Here is a 23,366-nt window from a genome sequence, read left to right as displayed (position 1 = left end):
TGATGCTTGTTATTTAAAGGGGCCTAACATCTAAGGTCACTGGCCCTCTTCGTAAATGAAATCAATGACGCTGCTAGTAACATAATAAACAATATGATCCCATTAATTTCTGATAAGTATTGGACCACTTGAGTACTTCCATGTTCACTTTCTCTTTGAAGGTTGTACTGTTTGGTTCTTGTGATCTGTCCAGTACCTTCTCATTTGTTCTGATTGTAATTTTCTCAATTTTTCTGAAATCACTATAGCCTTTCTATGAGTCATTCTACTATAATATGTCACTTAGTTTGAAGTTCTGTTGTGTCAATTTGTTCTCTTTAATCTACTCCTCTGACAGGGAGTAACAGATGTTCTTAACGACTCATTACATTTCTTTAATACCTTCACAAAAATGAAACCCTATTAGAGTTCATTCTTCTACATTTTATATTAATTTTGTTTCTTTTAGGGATTTTCACTTAATAAGCATTATGTCTGGATTGGCCCTGATATTCTCCTATATATCTTCTAAAGGATCTGCTGTATGGTTTCCTATTAAACACGCCATTGTCTAGCTTTTAATCCTTTTCTCTCAAAGCATTTTGATCACATTGTATGTTCTATTTCTGTCTGAAATGTTCTACAACCTGTGAAAAAGAGGTTATCCTGATTAATTTCAAATTACATTACTACATAGAAGTATGCTGTACCTTTAATTCTTTGTGATGGACAGCAACCCTCTGAAAGTAGTCAGGAGGTTTCATTTCTTCCTCTACTCCAATCTGAGCTGTCTGAGCATAGATACTATGTGGACAAGTCAATTGATCGAAGTCTCCGTACTCAGCCTGTGCCATAAAAGCCACAAGCTTGGCAGCCTCACTCCAGTTAGTCACTTTCAGCCGACCTTCAAGTAATTCTAGTCGAGCATGTAGGTAGAACTGGTGTCTGAAATCACAGATAATGTGAAACAATTATACGACTGATACGGATGGAAATCTCTACACAACACTTGATGTCTTGAAAATAGTACCTTGGAAAACAAGCAGAAAAAGTTGGATACCCTTGGGATTTGAACCAAATGAGAAGCTATTCCCTAAAGCTGATTAGAAAGTCTTATGCTTCACTACATTCTCAAAACTGCTACAGAGGTTCTGACTAGCAGTAAAAGTTCACAGTTACAGTAGAACCTTGTTAAGTCTGCCCCTTTAAACTAGGATCTCTAGATAACCTGGACTAATTTAGAGGAACAAATAAAAAATAATTATATGAATGTTAGAAAGTCTCTCATGAGATTTCATCAAATTGCTCAAAAGCAGTACTTTTTACGAATGCAGCAGAAACTTGTACGTTACTTTTTCAAGAAGCAGACTTGAATGTTAATGAATTTGTTACGTGTCATAACTAGGGCCCAGAATTTTAGGTGGCATAAACTTTCACTTTAGGTTTTTTGTATTCTTAAAATAGGTTATTTTAGGTTTTGCCTCCAGGCAGCAATATTTTTTGGTTTTCGTAGTTCTGTAAAATTTATTTATGTACTTATTTCACAAAAGTTTACATTGTCATATTCATAAAAATACACACAGAATACACTGTACTGTTTCCTTTGCAAGTTATTTTTTGGCATTGCAGTAAATAACAACGTACATACCCAAATTGTCTGGCGTAAATGATTTCCTGTTGTTACGTAACACATTCTTATATGACGAAAAAGTTTTCAACGGAACATGACATCATTGAAGCGTAGTACATAGATACTAATGCATTAGGTTGTAGGGGTAATTTTCCTGAATACTTTTCTCCCTGTAATAGTGAATTAATGACTTTCATATCTTCAAAACCAGGATTGCGTTGAAGAATCTTCTGCAGCTTCGAAGAACATGCCACTCCCAATGGACCAGGTATTTCTGTTCTGGAAACATTGTCAATGATCATTGAGTGGCAAGGTTGCACCTTCCAACTGGAGAATAGCTTCTGGTATAAAACAAAAATGTGTCTTAATATCTGCTAGGGAAGCGACGAGGGTCAGGCACTCGAGTGATTTCTTGGCCTTTGCGATGCAGGAAGCTTCTGTTTCATCCAAGGCATTGACAACATTTTTAATTCCTTCTAGGTGCTCAGCATAGTAAATTGCGGCAGACAACCAAGTTCCCCAGCGGGTAAGTATTGGCTCAGGTGGAAGAGGTGTTGTTGGTAGTTTCTCTTTGAACAACTGTATACGTGTTGGAGCTTTGAGGAAAACTTTCTTGACTGAAGAAACCACGCTGTTGACGTCACTGAAGTTGCTTGGCCAAGCACATAACATGTAGCATGCTCAAGTACAAGGACTGTAGAACCTGGCCTGTCTTCAACAGGTAGGCAGCACTGTCTGTCACTAACAAAAGGAACTTACTATCTTGATTCTCTGTTGGCCACAATATGCATAAAGCATCCCTCACAGCGCAGGCTATTGTGCTGTTGTTAGTTTGTTCTATTTCTTTACAAAGAATTAGATGAGTGTTACCTGGTTCATTTTGATCCAGCTTACCTACTACCACATTGACAATGAAGCGACCATAACTGTCAGATGTTTCATCGACAGAACACCAAATATAGTGATCACCTATATCTTCTCTTATTTCATTTAATGTCTTCTGGTAAACAAGTTGCAAATAATTCTTCCTTAAAGTGGCTTCATTAGGTATACTGCAGCCGTTGATGATCTCTTAAGAATGTTTTCAAGGGCCAGGTTACTTAGCACGTTCCATGGGACGTTTGCAGACACGAACGCCTGACATAGGCGAAAGTTAAAGTTATCTTCAAACTTGCCAATTGTGGAAGAAATAAACGTTTGCTTACTGTTGCTGCTGGACTTATTTCTCCTCGCTACGCTAGCCATGTGAGCAGCTGCAGATTTATGCTACTCAAGATGGGATTTCTGCTCACATTTAACCTGAAATGAAGAATTCAAATCCTAAGTACTCTTCAGTAAGTAAGCTAGGGTATTGCAATGCAGGTTTTAGATCAGTCAACGGAAACTTACTTCTTTGGAGCATGCCTGACAGAAGACTACTCGACCGTCTGTAGTGAAGTGCCCATCTGTAGCAATCCATTTTCTCAATAAGTGCGATTTAGGCATCGTTTCGCTATACAGCAATTACGGTTGGAAAATACTGCAGGAACCAGTCACCACACACTCTGCCGGCTGTACTCTCCATGGACGACTGGAGGCGAAACTGTTTATGTTTCTCCTGATCTTTTATCAGATGCGTCAAGGAGCCACCAGATGTCACATATGTAGTGGGAAACATGGGATGTGCTGCATTTAACAGCAGTAACATGAACTCTCCACGTCCTACTGCTTGTAACTGCGGTGGAAATAATTTTACAATATAGGGGAAAAAAAAACATTCTTTATTTGAAGAAGGTAAAACAGCTATTTAGGTTATTTTAGGTGTCAACCCCGCATTTAGGTTTTTTAGGTGCAATGAAATTCACATATTCTGCTCCAGGAAGTGTGAAACAAACAAATATATCAAAATTTGTGAATTAAATAGCGAGGAAAAAAAATAGGTTAAAATCTAAAAATCTGGGCCCTAGTCATAACATATTTCTAATCATTAAGTTCTTTCAAACATTTTTTGTTCAATACAAAGGGATTTTCTCAGAGTACTGTATGTAATGAATTTTTCTCCTCATATTCTCCAGTTAACCTGTATTTTAATTATTATGGATTGGCTCACGTCCCATTATGGATTGGCTCACGTCCCAACTGATCCAACTGAACAAGGTTCAAATTATTCAATGCTATAAATGGCTACATATGGATTTGTAAATATGTGTTTCTAAAGTAGCAGTCTTAAGTTCCAAAAGCACTAGCTCAAGTTTATATGGTCCTTAAAACATAAGACGTACTTGAACTGTATAATGCTTGCAAAATACTGTTAGACGATTGTACTGTTTTAAAGAAATGAAAGATCAACCTGGAACATTCACTTTCTTGTGTGAACAAATTTAATTCTTTTCAGAATAAGAAAAAGTCATTTGCTATTGTAAAATCCAATGATGTACCCAAATATGATGATGCTTGTTGTTTAAAGGGGCCTAACATCTAGGTCATTGGCCCCTAATGGTATGAAATGAGACTAAATGTAATGACAGTTTAAAAGTCTAAAATCATCTACAGACCAGAATTCAAAACATGATGACGAAGAATGAATGGATGGATATGAATTTAAAACAATCAGTGGATCCGACCCGCAATGCCCCCACATTCTCAGAAACTAGCATTCAACAACAGTATTACTGACCAAGGGACTGCTTCTAAAGCACAATCCTGAATCTATGATGCTTGTAGTCTAAAGGGGTCCAAAATCCAGGTCATCGGCCCTTCATAATGGTATTTATCGCTAGGAAAGCAAAAGCATGGTATTTGTCATGTTGCGGTACTAATCAAAAGTAGTGTAGACTCGTGGTATTCCACACATTATGGTACTACTCACAGGTAATGTAATGCGCACATGTAACACAGACCTATGGTGTTTCTCACATTGCAGCACCATTTACAGGCAATGCAAACCTATGGTGTTCCTCACATAGGTGTACTAATCACAGGGACTCGCACTATCCCGTGGTGTTCCGCACATAGTGTGTACTAATCATAGGCAAGGCAGACCCATGGTGTCGCTCATATAGTGGTACTAATCACAGGTACTGTAAGACTCACCCTGATTCACACACTGTCACTACTAATCATAAACCTATTGTGTATGTAACATAGTAATACTACGCATAAGTAAAAGCAACCCATGGTGTTCCCTGCGTGGTGGTACTAATTAAAAGTAGTGTCATGGTTCTAATTCAATCATCCCTTGGTTGCCCCTTACGACAAGCAGGCATATCGTGGGTGTATTCTTCGCCTGCGTCCCCCACCCACAGGGGGTTGTGTGTTTGGTTCGCAAGAGCTATTTTATTTTGCTCAAGTCCGCCGGCAAGCCGGTTAGGACACTCCTATCAAAGTACCCAAATACATGCTATGATCAAACTTTCTGTTCTTATTACAAAAACATTATGACATTACTGAGCAAAATATTAATGAACAGACTAAGAGGTTATTTCTTTTCCTGAATTTATAGTGCATGCTTATTTCAACATATTGTGAAAATTAAAAAAAGGAAATGCAAATGACAATTTGTAAGAAGGAAAGTATATTGTAAAAATAAGACAAACCATTATAAAGAACTAGAAAATCTAGCAAGAGGAGGAAAATATGTAAAGAATACACAGGTAAGCAGTACTTACACATCATTAGAATTAACAATGATCCAGATGATTTTCTGGAAGTATTACAAAACAAACAAGAAAAAAATCATCTCTGAACACCAATAAATTTTATTCAAAACAATACGGTCTGGTTCAGCTAATATCCCTACTCACCAACTGTATACAGGGAGGGCAGAGAAGTCCCTTTTACAATTTGCTTTCACGTTGCAGCAACACACAAAGGTCTTATGCCGACAATGGGATAGGAAATGGCTAGGAGTGGGAAAGAAGTGACCATGGCCTAAATTATGGTAGAGTTTCAGCATTTACCTGGTGTGAAAATGGGAAATCATGGAAAACCATCTTCAGGGCTGCCGACAGTGGGATGGAAATTTACACTATATACTGCATAAATACAGTAAGGTGCAGACAAACCTTTTTATGGATCTACGTCTCTGTGCAGCCCTCCACGTTCGATGCAAAGGTTTATGTGTTGCCACATTCGTTTGTGCACAAACTGCAACATAACAGGACAACTAACTCTGCAGAACATTTATGAGTTGATTTTACTGGGCGCAGAACATTTATGAGTTGACTTTATTGATCATCGTTCAAAAGGATTCTGCCACAGCAGCACAAGTCTCAATGTGAGTGCTTGGTCTTCCGCTAGTAGCGCATCATAAACACTTCCCGTCGCAAAGGCTTTCTATTCCCATACCAGTTACATTTCCTGTGATGGTAACAATTCCCAAAAATACAAAGCTAAGTCCCTCATAATATCTTCCATTGTCTTACGTGTTACTGGACATTCATGAATCCAGAAACAATCCACCACACTCTCCTTAATACTGAAATCACTTGTATCTGCCGTAATGTTATTCTACTGAGCAGGAAGTGTAATGAAAACTACTTTTAACACAAGAACATAGTTGTCAGTGTGTTAAGGGACTGGCTATAAGATCAAAAGTTATAAAATATGTACAAATTATATTTTTGTTAGTGGCTTTACGTCGTACTGACACAGATAGGTCTTACGGCGACGATGGGATAGAAAAGGGTAGGAGTTGGAAGGAAGCGGCCATGGCCTTAATTAAGGTACAGACCCAGCATTTGCCTGGTGTGAAAATGGGAAACCACAGAAAACCATCTTCAAAGCTGCCGACAGTGGGATTAGAACCTACTATCTCCCAGATGCAAGCTCACAACCGCGTTCCTCTGACCGCACGGCCAACTCGCCCGGTCAAATGACTTTTTATTATGGGGTAGTATAAAGGCACTTTTCACCCACCTGTAAACAGTTATAAATCCCGTAAGGGCTATGGCCTCCTGCAATCCACGGACAGTGCTCAGTTTAACTCATCAGGTGAGCAGGTCCTGAAGATCATTATTATACTGGTTATTTCCTAGTTTGTTTCATGAAAACGTATTACTGCATATTGTACACTTGTGTAGTCTCACCGAGTGGATGCAATTGTTTTTCGAGATCAATAATTAGCGAAAACACACTGTTACATTATTGACACTTGTACACTTTTTCCCCGGGGAGAATTGAGATTCCTTTTTGGTGAAAGAGTACCACTGCACGCTTCGTTCTTCCATGGCTTCTCCAAATGTTTCAGACATTTCTTTTAAGTTCTTGAGCTTATCCTCCGTAGAAAATTCTCTGTGACATACTTTGCATATGCATGTCCTCCTTTCACTATGTGTTTCGTGATGAGTTATCAGATCACTACTTCATGCAAACATCTTAATATCTGTTTAACAACAGTCTTGCTACTTTCCCGAGTGATCATAAGATGACTATCATGGTGTCCCCCTCGTGGAGGTGTACTATTGTATGTTGTATACTTCGCCTCTGTTCTGAGAATGTACTTCAAGATACTTTACACCTGTGTGGCTTCTTTCCGCAGTGTATGTGAGGATGATATTTTTGTGTTCACCACTTCATAAAAACCTCTTTTTGTATTCTTGGCAGTTTTACTGTTTTATCCTGGAATGATCAGAAAGATGACTTTCAGGTTTCCCTCCTTGTGGAAGAACACCGTTTGATATTTCACTGCTGTACAATTTCTATAATATGTGTTTTAATGGACCCAGCTTATCACAGGGCTTGAAAATGTGTATTCCATGAGGTTAGTGATCTCTGCACACAATTTTTCCTAGGTCTTTCCACTCTTGCCTCATCTTTGCTATTCTTGTCCATTGTTTTCCTCCCCATCTCGCAAACCAGTCTGCCCATCTAGTTCTTTGCCTTCCTCACGTTCCGTCTTACTTCTCTGCGATCCCACATCGACATTTTGTGAGTCCATCGATTTTGGTCCAGTCTCACTACGTGTCCTCCCCATTTCCATTTCAGCTTATCAACTGTCGTCAGAGCATCTTGCATGCTGGTTCTCCTTCGTATATCTTCGTTCCGTATTCTGTCTCTCAATGAGACCTGGAGTATTTTTCTTTCCATTTTACGGTGGCATATCTGGATCATTTGCCTTTGTTTTAGTGTTAGTGCCCAGGATTGGCATCCATATAGTAGCACCGGTATCACCTTAAGGGTGAGTTTCTGAGTCTTGTCAGTCAGTATGAACTTTAAGAGACCAGAACCTCTTCCATGCTTGTCCTATTCGCCGTTTGACCTCTTTCTCTGAACAGTTTGAGAATGATATGTTCTGGTCAAGGTATATATCTTCCTCTATGTATTCCAGTATTTCTCCACTTATGCTAATTGGGGTTTCCAATGCATTAGTCATCAACTTTTTTTCTGGGTTCAATGTCAGGCCCGCTTCTTTGCTGGTGTTGTTTAATTCTATTATCATTTGTTCTAGCTCTGTTGCTGACTTTGCCACCAATATGATGTCGTCTGCAAACCGTAAGTGCATTAGTCTTGCTCCATCTATTTTGATTATTTGATTTTATTATTATTATTATTATTATTATTTTGATGCCGTATTTGTTTTCCTGACCTAATTTTCTGAACTGATTCTCCAGTAAGGACGTGAATAATTTTGGTGAGAGCGGGTCACCTTGCTTAACTCCTTTTTCTATCTTGATGTTCTTTCCTTCTCTTTCTGTTTTTATTCTGGCCTCGCTGCCATCGTAAAGTTTATTCAGGAGTCTGAGGTATTTGTTCTGGATGCCTTGTTTACTCAGTGCTTCTAAAACGCATTCCTGTTCCACGGAGTTGAATGCTTTATTGTAATCCACAAATGCTATATAGACATCCAGATTGAATTCTTGTGTTTTTTCGATCAGTTGATTCACTGCTTGTTGTTTGTCTGGTGTCTTCATCATTCTCTTGGTTAGGATCCTCATGAAGAGTTTGTAATGATTTACAGTTACGTTGATCGGTCTGTAGTTATTTATATCATCTTTGGCTCCTTTTTTGTGCAGAAGTATGATGATGCTTTGTTTCCACTCCTTGGTATGTCTTCTTATTCGAGTATCTTGTTAAATGGCATAATGATGAATGGAGTTATGTCTTCTTCACCCCAGTTTAGGAATTCGTTCTAGATTCTACCTTCCCCTGGGGATTTTGCATTCTTTGCTTCCCTTATGGCTGTTCTTACTTCACTGGGTAGAATGGGTGGTATTTCTTTCTCAATGACCTCTTTTGCCGTCTTGTGACAGTGTGTGCCATTTTGGGAGTTACTTGTATATAATTTCCTGTAGAATTCTGTCGCTTGTGTCATTATCTGTTCTCCTGTGGCTTGTCTTTTACCACTGCTGTCTTTTACTCCCAGTATGCAATGTCTGTCAGGAGTTATTTCCTTCCAAATCATCTTTATTGATTGTGTTTTCCATGATTTCTTTGACTACTTCCGTGTTGTGGTCTCTGATGTCTTTTCAGATTTCCCTTTTTGTTTGTTTATTCATTTTTGTATATTCCAGCCTTTTGCATTTGTTTTCTTTGGCTTGTGGTTTCAAACGTTCTCTTTCTTCGATCAGTTTTTTGGTACTATCCTTTAGTTGTATTCTATTTCTTCTACTGTTTCCCCGTGTTGAGGATTGTTTGGCTGAGAGGGATATGCAGTTTACGAGCTCTGTATAATATTGTTGTGCCTTCAGATCTGTTTGTTGATTCAGCTCTTGGAGGTTGTGTTGTAGTGCTTTTGTGTATTCTGTTTGATCTGTACTTTCGGGGTTTGGGTCATCTTGTTGAAATAGAGCCTCTTTTCCTTCTTTATTCTCATTTTCAGTAGGACCATTCTGTGGTCTGTATCGAATTTTAGACCATTGATTACTCGGATATCTTTTACCACTTCCAGGCTATCGGCTAGGACGTAGTCTATTTCATTTTTGGTTTTTCCATTCGGAGCGATCCACGTCCATTTACTTTCAGGGTGTTTGTTGTAGAAGATGTTTACAATTTTTAATCTTTGTGCTAGTGCAAACTATATGAGTCTGTCACCCTTTCATTTTTTGTTCCATATCCATAGAGTCCCATGGGTTCTTCGTCTTCGTATTCCTTTTTCCCTACTGTGCTGTTGAAGTCACCAATTACGAATCTTCTGTGTGCTTTGTGGTCAGTTACTGTGTCTTCTAGGAGCGTGTAGAAGTCTTTGATCTCTTCTTCTGTGCTTGCCTCTGAGGGTACGTATACCTGGATTATTGTAATTATGATTTTTATTTTTAGGGTTAATACCACGATTCTCGATCCTCTCTCTGAGATTCCTCTTATTTCCTGTATATTTGGTTTTAAATGGCTTTTAATTATGAAACCTATGCCTTTTTGTCCTCTTGTTTCCCCAATGTAGCTAAAATTGTTGCCATTTTCTTTTTTATTCGCTGAGACCTAGTATTGCAAGCTGTCCACTTCATGGCCGTATCGATGAGTTTAATCAACAAATTAATCTAAAAAGCCACCTAATCGATTTTATTTCTTTTGCCTTTGGCAAACTTAAAAATACATTAACAAACACAGTACATGTTTCGACCACTTAGTGGTCATCTTCAGCTGTATATAAAAAATCTTAGATGATAACATTTAAAAGCAAGCACATTGGATCTTAAAACTATATCCCATGGGAATCCAAAAACTATTGTTCTAGATACTTTAAATGAATTGGAAGATGGGGGGGGGGGGGGTTAGGAGATTTATGTGAATGATACTTAAATTACAGTATCGTTTACAATTGTGTTTAAAAAACTTAAATGATGAAAAACATATTTAAAATATTTAAAAGCGTCTATAGTAAAATTCTTTTTGATAAAATTAGGTGGCGTGAATAAAAAGTTCGTGTTTGTAATAATCTTCAGGCATTTGTGAGAAAATAATAACTTAATTAAAATTCGCGTCTGTGGTGCTGTTAAACACTTTGTTTTTAATAAACATACTTTAAAATATTCTGAAGTGTCTACGGTAAGGCACTTATTCAAAAGCACTTGTGCTTGAATGAAAGTTTATGTCAAATGCACCAGTCTTCAGGTATTTATTGTTTATATTTAATAATTTCCTTGAGTGATATTCTTGTGGTTAAAAGGCCGTGTGGACTGTTTAACTTCCGAGAATTGCTCTTCGGAATGTGATAAAAGAAATTGTGTTAGTCGTTTAACTTGTTAAAACCCTGTGGTGGCTTCTGTTATACAAAATGGTGATCTGATTCGGGCAGCTTGCCTCGCGATCTGTAACCAGCAGGAGATCGTAATATATTAAAATATAACATATGATAAAAGTAAAAAGCTCCGAATTCTAAATAGATAGCGGGAAGATATTTGTATTCGAGATTGCGTGGCCTTGACTTACCTTATCTGGCAAATGTTTAATCCGCGTTGCCTTGGAGAACTGCCTTCGTGCACGACCTAGTGTGATAGCGGTGTGACATGGTCTGATTGTTCGTGGAATATTCCGGAGAAAGGGGAAGTAGAGTTGTGTCGTCATCTAGTACGTCTTGTGAGGGGGGAGGGATTACTGGTTGTGTTTCAGTGACGTCGTGTTCGAGTATTTCATTTGTTTGTCTTGTTTGTTTACTGTTTACCATTTCCACGTATTTACTGAATTGTTCGTATAGGAGGTTTTTTCGTTCGTTTCGTTTAGATTCCGTTCCCTGTTCTCTAGTTTATCGAGAGTAATGTAGATGTTTTCTAGGTTATTCATTAAACTTCCTTTATTAATCCTACTGATAATTTGGAGATCTTGTCTGATGTTAGTGAAATTGTGATTTGCTTCCTTCATATGAGCTCTCATAGCAGAGTATCTTCTGTATTTCTCTGCATTAACGTGTTCCTGATATCTAATTAAAAAGTTCCTCCCAGATTGCCCCACGTATGTTTTTTTTTACACTGGCTACATGTCAATCTGTAAATGCCAGATTCCTGGAATTTGTCATCTTTAAGTTTATTGACTTTATTGTGATTAAAAAATCTGTGTTTTGTATTGTTGTTGGTTGAGAAAGCTATTTTGGTATTGGTATTGAGTGACTCAATTTTCTAGATATTCAAACAATTCGGATAAACAACCATTTCCAGTTTAAAATACACAGAAAATCCACTTTTACACCGACTACAATTAAAAGCGATTCTTGACATCCCACTTCACAAAAGAAATCCGCCTACTACAGTTTCGTCAACAGGGCCTTTGAAATCCCGTTAACAGATACAGACAGAAAGAAGGAACTATCTTTCATTCGTCAACAAGCCTTACATAACGGTTTCAGTTTGAAATTCATTAACAAAATCATTACTAAGTGCAAATGTCAACAACAAATTAAACTAAAGCAACAATCGGAGAATGCAAAGAAATACGTCAAATTCACCTTTAATAATCCGAGGATTTATGAAATCACGAATTTGTTTAAGATGCACAATACCAAAAAAGCTTTCTCAACCAACAACAATACAAAACACAGATTTTTTAATCACAATAAAGTCAATAAACTTAAAGATGACAAATTCCAGGAATCTGGCATTTACAGATTGACATGTAGCCAGTGCAAAAAAAAACATACGTGGGGCAATCTGGGAGGAACTTTTTAATTAGATATCAGGAACATGTTAATGCAGAGAAATACAGAAGATACTCTGCTATGGGAGCTCATATAAAGGAAGCAAATCACAATTTCACTAACATCAGACAAGATCTCCAAATTATCAGTAGGATTAATAAAGGAAGTTTAATGAATAACCTACAAAACATCCACATTACTCTCGATAAACTAGAGAACAGGGAACGGAATCTAAACAAAACGAACGAAAAAACCTCCTATACGAACAATTCAGTAAATACGTGGAAATGGTAAACAGTAAACAAACAAGACAAACAAATGAAATACTCGAACACGACGTCACTGAAACACAACCAGTAATCCCTCCCCCCTCACAAGACGTACTAGATGACGACACAACTCTACTTCCCCTTTCTCCGGAATATTCCACGAACAATCAGACCATGTCACACCGCTATCACACTAGGTCGTGCACGAAGGCAGTTCTCCAAGGCAACGCGGATTAAACATTTGCCAGATAAGGTAAGTCAAGGCCACGCAATCTCAAATACAAATATCTTCCCGCTATCTATTTAGAATTCGGAGCTTTTTACTTTTATCATATGTTATATTTTAATATATTACGATCTCCTGCTGGTTACAGATCGCGAGGCAAGCTGCCCGAATCAGATCGCCATTTTGTATAACAGAAGCCACCACAGGGTTTTAACAAGTTAAACGACTAACACAATTTCTTTTATCACATTCCGAAGAGCAATTCTCGGAAGTTAAACAGTCAACACGGCCTTTTAACCACAAGAATATCACTCAAGGAAATTATTAAATATAAACAATAAATACCTGAAGACTGGTGCATTTGACATAAACTTTCATTCAAGCACAAGTGTTTTTGAATAAGTGCCTTACCATAGACACTTTAGAATATTTTAAAGTATGTTTATTAAAAACAAGGTGTTTAACAGCACCACAGACGCGAATTTTAATTATTATTTTCTCACAAATGCCTGAAGATTATTACAAACACGAACTTTTTATTCACGCCACCTAATTTTATCAAAAAGAATTTTACTATACGCTTTTAAATATTTAAAATATGTTTTTCATCATTTAAGTTTTTTAAACACAATTGTAAACGATACTGTAATTTAAGTATCATTCACATAAATCTCCTTACCCCCAACCCCCCCCCCCCCCATCTTCCAATTCATTTAAAGCATCTAGAACAATAGTTTTTGGATTCCCAAGGATATAGTTTTAAGATCCAATGTGCTTGCTTTTAAATGTTATCATCTAAGATTTTTTATATACAGCTGAAGATGACCACTAAGTGGTCGAAACATGTACTGTGTTTGTTAATGTATTTTTAAGTTTGACAAAGGCAAAAGAAATAAAGTATCGATAGATTAATTTGTTGAGACCTAGTATATCGAATTTTATGTTCTTGAGTGCATTTTGGAGTTCCACTTCCTTGTCTTTCATTCTTAGGGTTGTAACGTTCAATGTAGCTAGTATTAATTCATCCTGGTTGCGTGTATGTTGATTGTGCTCTGATGTTTGGCATTTCCCTTTCCTTCGTTTTTTTCTTTTCTCATAAGTCATCTCTGTGACACTGGAAAGTAATGGAAGAAGTGATACTGCTTTTTCTTTAATTTAAAATGATAATACAACATGTGTAAATATTTTTTTATTGATTAGTCTGATTTAACTCAGGAAATGGTACCAGAAATGTGATTGGAACTCGACAACAGTGAGCAAATTACAGAACATGACATTTTATGATGCTTTGTTGTTTCATTAACTGTGAAGAAGGTTTGAAACAACTTACTTTCAAATGCCTGAAAGAACAGGAAGAGATAGAATGACCACCAACTCCATAAAATATCAGTATAGAAAGCATAGCAGTTACCGTTATTAAAGATGGTTTGGTGTTATCCATTTATATTGAATGATTGTTTATCTTCTTGAGAATTTCTTTAAAATTTTAAATCAATGGAAAATAGCACTGAAAAATGGCAAAGACTGAATATAATTTTTTACAAGTTGTTTTACATCGCACTGACACAGATACGTCTTATGGCGACAATGGGACAGGAAAGGGCTAGGAGTGGGAAGGAAGTGGCTGTGGCCTTAATTAAGATACAACCTCCTGGTGTGAAAAATGGGAAACCACAGAAAACCATCTTCAGGGCTGCCGACAGTGGGATTCGAACTCACTATCTCACAAATACTGGATATTGGCCGCAGTTAAGCTACTGTAGCTATCGAGCTCTGTAAAAGATGGAATAAACATAAACTAACTAACCTAAACTAACCCCATGGCACTACAGCCCTAAAGGGCCTTGGCCTACCAAGCGACCGCTCCTCAGCCCGAAGGCTGGCAGATTACGAGGTGTCGTGTGGTTAGCATGACGAACCTCACGGCTGTTATTCTTGGCTTTCTAGACCGGGGCCGCCATCTCAACGTCAGATAGCTCCTAAACTGTAATTCCGTAGGCTGAGTGGACCCTGAACCAGCCCTCAGACACAGGTAAAAATCCCTGATCTGGCCGGGAATTGAACCTGGGGCCTCCGGGTAAGAGGCACGCATGCTACCCATACACCACCGGGCTGGCAGAATAAACATAAATGGTAAAATTCCTAGAGTTTTTTTTTTTAGATGTCTTACAATATGGTGGCCTGTAGGTGTATGGTGAAGTGTACAGACTTGTAACTGTATTTTGTCTAATTAAAAGATATGATAAAAACTTTTAACTTGTGTGTAAAACCACGACCTATGCGTATATCCGCAGAAGAAGGAAGACTCGTGATGACGGCAAAATGTAAAATATAATTTTTAACATGGTTGCAAAGTAAGGTGCTGCTGCTAGTTACAACAGACCGAGGGTACCCAGTGTAATGCAGAGTGGTCAGTAAGGGCTGGGCCGTTTTCTTTTAGCCTTGTAACTGCCAGTCGGAGGCTGTGACGTCACTAGTCAGACAAGTTACGGTCCCGGCAGCTGGTAGCTAGCTGCCACTTCCTCTATTCTACTAACGTTATAAGGAGAATCCCACCTTCCAATACTTGTCAATTTCTTATAACAGTTTTATTGTTTACATGACATAATCTAGCTTAATCTGTAGGTGTATACGAAATAGATAGAACGTGTTTCGTTCCGATTGTGGAACATCTTCAGCTAAAAGAATGAACAAAAATGGCAAGACAATTAAAACACATGTAATGATTATGGTGATGAAATAAAATGTTTATTTATGTTGGGTTAAAATTTCCAACAAATCAATGTCCAAGTAACAAAGTAAAATCGGCATAAGGGGTCTTCTTTATGCTGGAGATGTGTATACTTGTTGATCTTGAAGATAAAATTAGTAATATAAAAGATTTTCTTAGATTATGGTTGTCGGGGAAAAATCTTGTAACAACCGTAGTTGAAGTTGAGTTTTCGAGTTAGAATGTTAAAATGTGTCTGAAACAAGAAGGAATTTAAGTGCTCTGCGTGAAAGTATTAACTGTGAGCGAGTTTCGCGTGTAAGTGTTGCTGACTTTAATTTGTTCCAAGATTTAGAATAAGTTGTTGGGTGGTAGCTACATGTAAAAAATTATTCTTGATGAGAATAGACCAGTTCTGGGGAAAGTGCTGAAGTTTTGTAATCTTGTGTTTGTAGATATTTAAAAAGCATTAACCATGAACGAGTTTCGCATAGCAGTATTGCTGTAATTAATTTGTTCCAAGAGGTAGAATGAGTTGTACGGAAGCTATGTGCAAAAATTATTCTCGAAAGACAATTATCCCCTAAAGCCTATGACTTCTGCAAGGACGATTCACTTTGCCCTCATGAACAACTTTAAATAAGTGTTGCGCAAAGTTTTTTTTGTTGTCCCGGTATTCTTGATAACATACTAAGTTTGCGTCAAAATTAAAAGAAAATTTACCCATGACAGATCTGACCTTTGAGGAAATGCATATAAACAGCAAGTTGTTTATGATGTTGAAACGGATCTAATTCAGGTTCAGGTAGCACTAATCAGAGGACTGTGCATTCAATTGAAACAGCCTGTGTATTTTGATTTCGATAAGACTATGAATCGGTCATTATTTTCCAAGATCATCACTGCTTTGATTTAGGAGGCTGCAGGACAGTGTGGAAGGAACTCAAAATATCAACACAGAACACATATTTTATTAATCTTGCAGACTCTGAAAGGTAGGTACAGGTTTTTCAGACATGCCTCATTATATCAAACTTTTAAGAAATCACTTTCTGGATGAAGGGATTGTATTGGAAAATGGTAGAGAGATAAATGCAGGAATTTTGACTGATGTGTTGAAGAAAGCTATTGGAAAAGTGAAACTGTGCCACAAACTTGATCCTTCTTTTCTTACTGTAAAAGGGAACGAAAGACAAGTTGGACCAAAAGTATATAGGTCTACTATATGTTTATGAAAAGCATTTTTAAACAGCTATTAGAATGAAGGCTTTGGAATCATAATTCGCTATCAGTACTGTAGTCTGATGTGGCAATAGCCCAAATTAAGCCAGACCCGAAAGTATTTTTACCTGGCTTACAGAAGCGCTGCCCAGTGCCGTCTGGCTCATGACGTCATCCATCGCTTCAGCGAGGCGACAATTCCTAGGCCGCAGTGGGCCAGCCCTTACAATGTGGTCCTGGGTCATACTACCTACTCCCTGTAAATACAGTGAAACCCCTCACTTTGGACATATACTGAATACATTGTTTAATTCCCTATCCTTTTACATGTCAAAAATCCTCTGCACATTGGACACCCCTCAATTGTAGACATTGGGAAGACAAGGTAGACAAGGGGAAGAGAAAAAACTACTTGTAACTCAGAATTACTTAGAAATCAGACTTACAAAATACATCACAAGTTTACTGAAAAGCCAATGGAATAGACCTACATGTGTAAATCCTTGCAAATAATAAATACGTTAAGACAGAAAATATTATTTTGAACTTGGCCCAGCCTTAAAGAAATCAGATAGTTTGACTTGTTTCACTTTTCTTGCGCCAAGAGTATAAACCTCCTTTAGCAAACTTAGTAATAAATTCAAAGCATTTTCATTACTACTTTTCGCCACAACGTAATGCCTACACACTTCGATTGCACTTCACTCAGTTCAGGTGTCAAGATTCAAGTCGTTATCTCCATCTCCAATATCACTATAGTTTGTAGCTGGTCCATCACCGCTGCGTTGTTGGCATACATCAGCAATAATCTCTTCATCCCGTAGTTCTCCACATACAGCCAGATTGTCATCGAAATGCACAAAAGTATCGAATTCTACACCCTCCGGTAGCGTTAGCTCATTGCCAAACAAAACTTCGTCCCCATAATCATCATTATAGGCAGCCTCTTCTAGTAAGACACCAGCTTTGCGGAAACAGTTGCCGATTGTGGAGGATTACACCTGCTTCCAGGCAGCCGAAATGAAGTCCATGGCTTGAAGCAAATTAATGGAGAGAGGTTCATTCCTGCATCACTTGATGTTATTAAATGCTGAACCAGCATTTTTCTATAATGCACTTTGAAATTTGCAATGATGCACAGATCAAGCGGTTGTAGAACACTGGTACAGTTAGGAAAGAAAAATTACATTCGGACATTCTCCAGAACTATTTGAGGTGGACATGCTGCACAACGATCCATATGAAGAAGGATCTTTTCTGTTTCTTTTTCATTTTAATGTCCAGTTTTTTCAACCACTGTTCTATTGGATTCATATTCCTTAGGTTTTGTTTTCGCACCCTTAAAACACCTCGGATTCTTCGATTTTCCTATCACAAGTGGAGGAAGTTTGTCAGATCCATCTGCATTGGTGGCAACAAATACTGTTACACGAATTTTACTTTTCTTCCCTCCATGGCATGGGTCACCTTTTTCAGCTAATGTTTTATTAGGAAGGAAATTGTAGAATATCGTAGATGTTTGGAGGCTGATAACAGCTTACGATACCCGACAGAACCTCTTCTTTCCAGCGTCGTGGCGTCGTCTATAGATTTGAGTCACCGCAAATTGTTCTCCCTGTGATTCCATAACGATCTTTAAATCCTTGCAACCATCCTGATGAAGCCTTGAAAGCAGCAGTGATACTCATCATTTTAGCTAAATCTATCGCCTTTGCCTTCAGCATGTCTCCACTAATTGGTAGAGCTGCGGCCCGCTTTTGCTGGAACAATGTGAAAAGTGCTTTCTCCAAATCTACATACCATCCTTCTTGCTGACGGCTGCGCTTCGCTGATTTTGAACTCAGTTTTAAGAACTCATCCAAAATAGCGTTTCTTTTACTGATGACTGTACATAGTGTGGTATAAGCAATCCCTACGTCTGAAGCGATTTCAGTTTTTATTTTGTGTGGATTAGCGTCCACTTCTCGTATAACCTTTCATTTTTCAGTTCTCCATGGCTAATCAAAAGCAACTGAATGACAAAACTACTGTTCAACAGTGAACACCAGATACCGGCACGCGGACATTTTACTTATCCGTTGTTCCCATGAAAGAAATTCTCATATTCAAACAAATTTACTGTATTTTCTTTTGTTTCCGCACCGAAACTGCCTGCATTGCTTATAATGTATCTTAATCTTTGGCGGTGTGTCAAAAGTGACGAAGGTAGAGGAGGAGCAAAGGGGACTTGCCTTTGTTAAGCCGCCAGTAAGTAAGGGTCAACAATGTCACTCGGCGAAACTCTGTGTTCTGTTTCAGCACCGAAACCCGATCGCTCTACTTCCGCCTTCGCCGACAGAGAGGAAACTTCGTAAATACAGTAGTTTCTTTTTAAAAAGCACATTCTCATTACAATTACGCAAAACTCAGTTATATTTTGTTACGGGGTTACCCGTGGACCAGCAGAGGCGAAAGAAGGTGCCGGGGTGAATGGGTCTAACTACAATGTCCAGACCAAAATTTAAAATTCAAACTGAAGATTAAAAAAAAAAAAAAAAAATCAACAAAACTTTAACATCCTTTCACTTGGTGAGATAACAATGACAGTTCAGGTACAAGACTTAGAAAAAATCCAAGATTTCGGAATTTTAACACACTTGGGCTACCAGCCCCTAGTTTTACAATTTTTGTGAGCTCTTAATTTGAATTTACAAATGTAAAAAATTTACACAAGGGCAGAAATCCCTCAAAACATGGAGCGCTTGCTCCCAGCTCACCATATCAAGCCTCCCAGAGGCATTCATTAATCTTACAAGAACTTTGAAAAAGAGCTAACAGGCTCTCAGTTTTCCAAGCCTATACAAGGCAGCATTAAATTACAAATTCTGGCCTCTGAAGGCACAACTTACAATAGGAAAAATGATTATACAGGGGTATTTGGTACCCAACCTATTGGGCCGTTGCGGAAAGAAACAGGTTAAGTAAATGGCCCGAAACACAAATTGAATGGAGGCGAGTACTTGCACTCCTAAGTATGCATCCTTAAAACCTAAAGGGCACTAGGCCGATGAAACAGGGGCTATTCTCAAACTAGGGAGGTGACTCGTATACGAAAGAAAATTTAAGACATTACGGAAAGGAAGAAAACCAGTTAGAAAACATAGTCACCTCAAACCAATATGAAGGGGAGCTCGAGAGGGTACATCATTCTCTATCCCCGATTTGCAGTTAAAGTTTTATGAAGTTATTACAAAAGCCAGCAGAAGTTACATTTACAGAAAAGTAAGTTACATAGTTAAGGTTTCAGACCTCTCCCTCGGGTTAAACTGCAGAGCTAGCAAGAAATAAAGATGTTAATTGGCCATTACCTTGCTGAAGAACTGCTGCCTGATGAAAGAGGCGCCTCCCGCCTCCTGCTTGATACACGGACTAAGTAAGATGACTATCAAATGGCCCAGAGCCGTGAAAATACGCAGTTTATAAACCCTCGGGGAAAGTTTGAGACCTTTCATGAATAAACCAGCCACACCCTCCCACTTTATTGGAGAATTTAAAAGTTACACTCAAAATCGAGGAAGAAGCCTGTGATAGGCGGAAAATTAATTACAGAAATTCGTGATTGGCTAAATTCAAAACTGGCAGAAAGAGAAGATAAATAGTGCCAACCAAAAAATTAATGAACGAAATTTAGTAAAAAAAAACAAAAAAAACTTATGAATACAAAATTTCTTCAAATCAAGGTTTTTCAACTTTGCACCAGGGTGTATTATCATAGGTTATGAGCAGTGACATCTGTTGAAGAAAGTCCAAACTTCTTGATAAAGGGCAAACAAAACAAGTAGAAATTCACACAGTACTGGAAACTTCACAATAACAAAATTACATCAAATTTTAGTGGTGCCATCTTCAGAGTAAATTTATAAGTTGGTCCAGTTTCAAGTTCACTGTTAATCCAGTAGAGGAGTTCTATCAGGCGCAAGATCTAAATGTGCGGCGTAGAGGTGTACCTCCCAGTACATATTTCACTGGCACTTAATACGTATAACAGCGAATTACGTATAAATGGATAACGTATAAATAAGGTTTAATTAACACGCTTTTAAATTATATTTTGCCGGGACCTAAAGGAAATTACATACAACTATGAATTACGTAGAACAGAATTACGTATAAAGCAGGTTCAACTGTATATAGATATTGTTTATGTAAAAGCAAACTATACTAAGTTTGAAAATTCATGTCCCTGAGTGGCAGTTCTTGTTAAATTAATATTGTATTTAAATTAGGCAAATAATTACCCACCCTACAATTCTTGTTGAATAAAGATCAACTTTTATTTTGTTTCAGTATGTGTCACTTTTTGAGAACTGACACTTTCACTGTGCTTTACTCAAATATTCCTGTTATTTTGTGCTCGACCCACACTTGAATATTCTTAAGACTGATTTTCTTTATGTTTAGTCTGGCAAGGTTACGTTCACCTTTTGTGAACCCTGTATTTGTACTTATCACTAACTGTGAAACTGGTAATTATTGTAGCTGAATGTTACATTAAGACAGTCAGTCTTCCTAAATGTTGTCATTGCAACAGAAAAGTTTGGATGACAGCCAGTATTTTCGGAGACTGGTTAAGAGAAATCAATCTAAAATGAAGAAGGCTACGCATAAAATACTGTTGTTTGTTGATAAAATTACAAGCCATGTGGATCTAAATCTAACAAATGACTCAGTAAAATGTATGTCTCGCAGCTTAACTAGTGAAGTGCAACCACTAGATAAAGGGATAATACAAGCTGTAAAATTACTGCACAGGAAACAGTTAATGCAGGCTCTCATCAACGTAGTAGATAAGTATAACAATGCAATTTAATTTACATGGAGAGCGACAGTCCTCGACGCAATTTGCTGGATCCATGGTACTTGGACAGAAATGTCTAAAGAAACAATTGTGAAATGTTTCCATCATGCAGGATTTGTGCCCCAATCAACTTAAGAGGAAGAACCATCTCACATACATATCATGTTGTTCACTGAGGAATTAAGACGCTTCCCTAAAGTCTTTCACAGTGAATTGTCAAGCATTGGTGTTTTTAGTTATTTTGATAATTTTGATGATAAGTCCATGATGATGCTCCTGGAACAATTATTGATGGAGTGTTATAAAAAGTGATTTTTCTTCTTCATCTGCTTCTTCTTTTTCTTCTTCTTTGAAGCAGATGCTGTTCCCAAGGAGCTACCTACTCATCAAAAAGCTGTACAGGGTATTAATGATTTGTAATGTTATGTGTTTGTGCATAACCAACGAGAAATACCTGAAACTCTATTTGGATTACGTTGGAAGGAGGGAAGCAGGCAGCAAGTGAGGAATGCTTCATACATCTAGATCAGTAAGCTAACCCAAATTATAACTTTAATGAAATAACAGAAAAAACAAACATTTTATATAATACTGTTACCCCTGTAACTGCTAATTTTAATTCAAAAAATTTGCCAATCGACGCTATAGGCACACTCACCAGCCTCTTCTGCCTGCTTTCCCTCCCCTCCGCTTCCTCAAGCAATCCAAGTAATATATCACTTCAAATGGACAGCACTCAGTGAACCACGAACACAGCCGCTGGGAACAGGCCCACACACAACTGAGGGAGCAGGTTCAAATGTTGATCTTTTACATTGAATTTGTACTTTAACAGCATTCTTTAACTCCAGATTTTCCTTCTTTGCAGACATCCACCAACTTATTCTCAACCCAGACTTGAAACAGCTACATGTACATCGTATTGGCAATTCCTTAACCTACGACATCTCTCAACTTTATCACTAATCACCATAGCAACTAAAGATGTCCCCCCCCCCCCCAGGTCATGTATTATAATGCAGTAAACAACACCTGACAATTGAATAGCTAGTTCTTCAGCACGGCAATATTTTACTCTTGTATAGTCTGAGCATGCTCATAATTTCTTATGATATATTATCTGGTGCACAGCAAGTTTTAACCCCCGTTTAACAACTAAGTGGGCATTTTAAGTACAGGAACAACTGTGATACATCTTTTAATTTTTTAGAAGAGTGTTATTTTAATTAGGCATGTATCTAGCTGAGGATGGCCCAACCCTGGTCCTAGTGTTTCATCTTCATCATAATCGATTTTGGCCAACTATGGACCACGTAAATAACTTTTCACGATTTCAGTTTTCTTTGGTGCCAGTATTCCTGCATTCTTTTGCTTGCAGCTTATTTCTTTTCAGCCGTCCAATGCTGTTTCTTCTTGGTCTCTGTTTCTAGCTTTAGGAACCCCTCAAATATGTGTATCTTGTTTATGGAAGTGGTTCTGTGTGGATGTATTGATCCATGATGTTTATTTCTTGCAGATCCTCCTTAATGTTAATAAACCATGTCATAATAGTTACCTTACCTACTGGGCTTGTTGAAATGGTTAACAAAATTCTTAGTGAGTCAGTCGTTGGGCATTCTTGAAATGTGTCCGAAGAACTTAACCCTTTGTTTGTGTACGGTATCTGAAATTCCGTTGCAGGTTTTATATACTTCTTTGTTACTGCATAATCGTAATGTGTCAGCACATTGTTCCGGTCTGAGAATTTTCTTAAAATCTTCCTTTCCTTCTTGATTTCTTCAATGACTTTTCTGGTTGTTAATTCTAGGCATTCTGAAGCATCCTAGTGTTTAATTGTAAAATATTGTCAAATCAAAAGGCCACACGCTATTTCACTTCAATATCAAATATAACTGAACAACATACCCTCCTTTGAAATATTGATCAAATTAACCCTTTCACTCGTGACCCT

At 37.8% G+C, this 23,366-nt stretch overlaps 1 protein-coding gene across 2 annotated transcripts in view; it reads right to left on the bottom strand.

Annotated features, from left to right (window-relative positions):
* Positions 1 to 23,366, bottom strand: part of dnr1 (defense repressor 1) — a 269,771-nt gene that overhangs the window by 160,408 nt on the left and 85,997 nt on the right. For both annotated transcript variants that reach the window (XM_067150016.2, XM_067150017.2), the window contains exon 3: positions 690 to 924. In XM_067150016.2, the coding sequence (XP_067006117.1) occupies positions 690 to 924 (235 nt within the window). The remainder of the gene's footprint in view (positions 1 to 689; positions 925 to 23,366) is intronic.

This window comes from Anabrus simplex, chromosome 6 (genome assembly GCF_040414725.1).
Source record: "Anabrus simplex isolate iqAnaSimp1 chromosome 6, ASM4041472v1, whole genome shotgun sequence".
In the NCBI taxonomy this organism is placed as follows: domain Eukaryota; kingdom Metazoa; phylum Arthropoda; class Insecta; order Orthoptera; family Tettigoniidae; genus Anabrus; species Anabrus simplex.
This window is presented reverse-complemented; position numbering and strand designations above follow the sequence as displayed.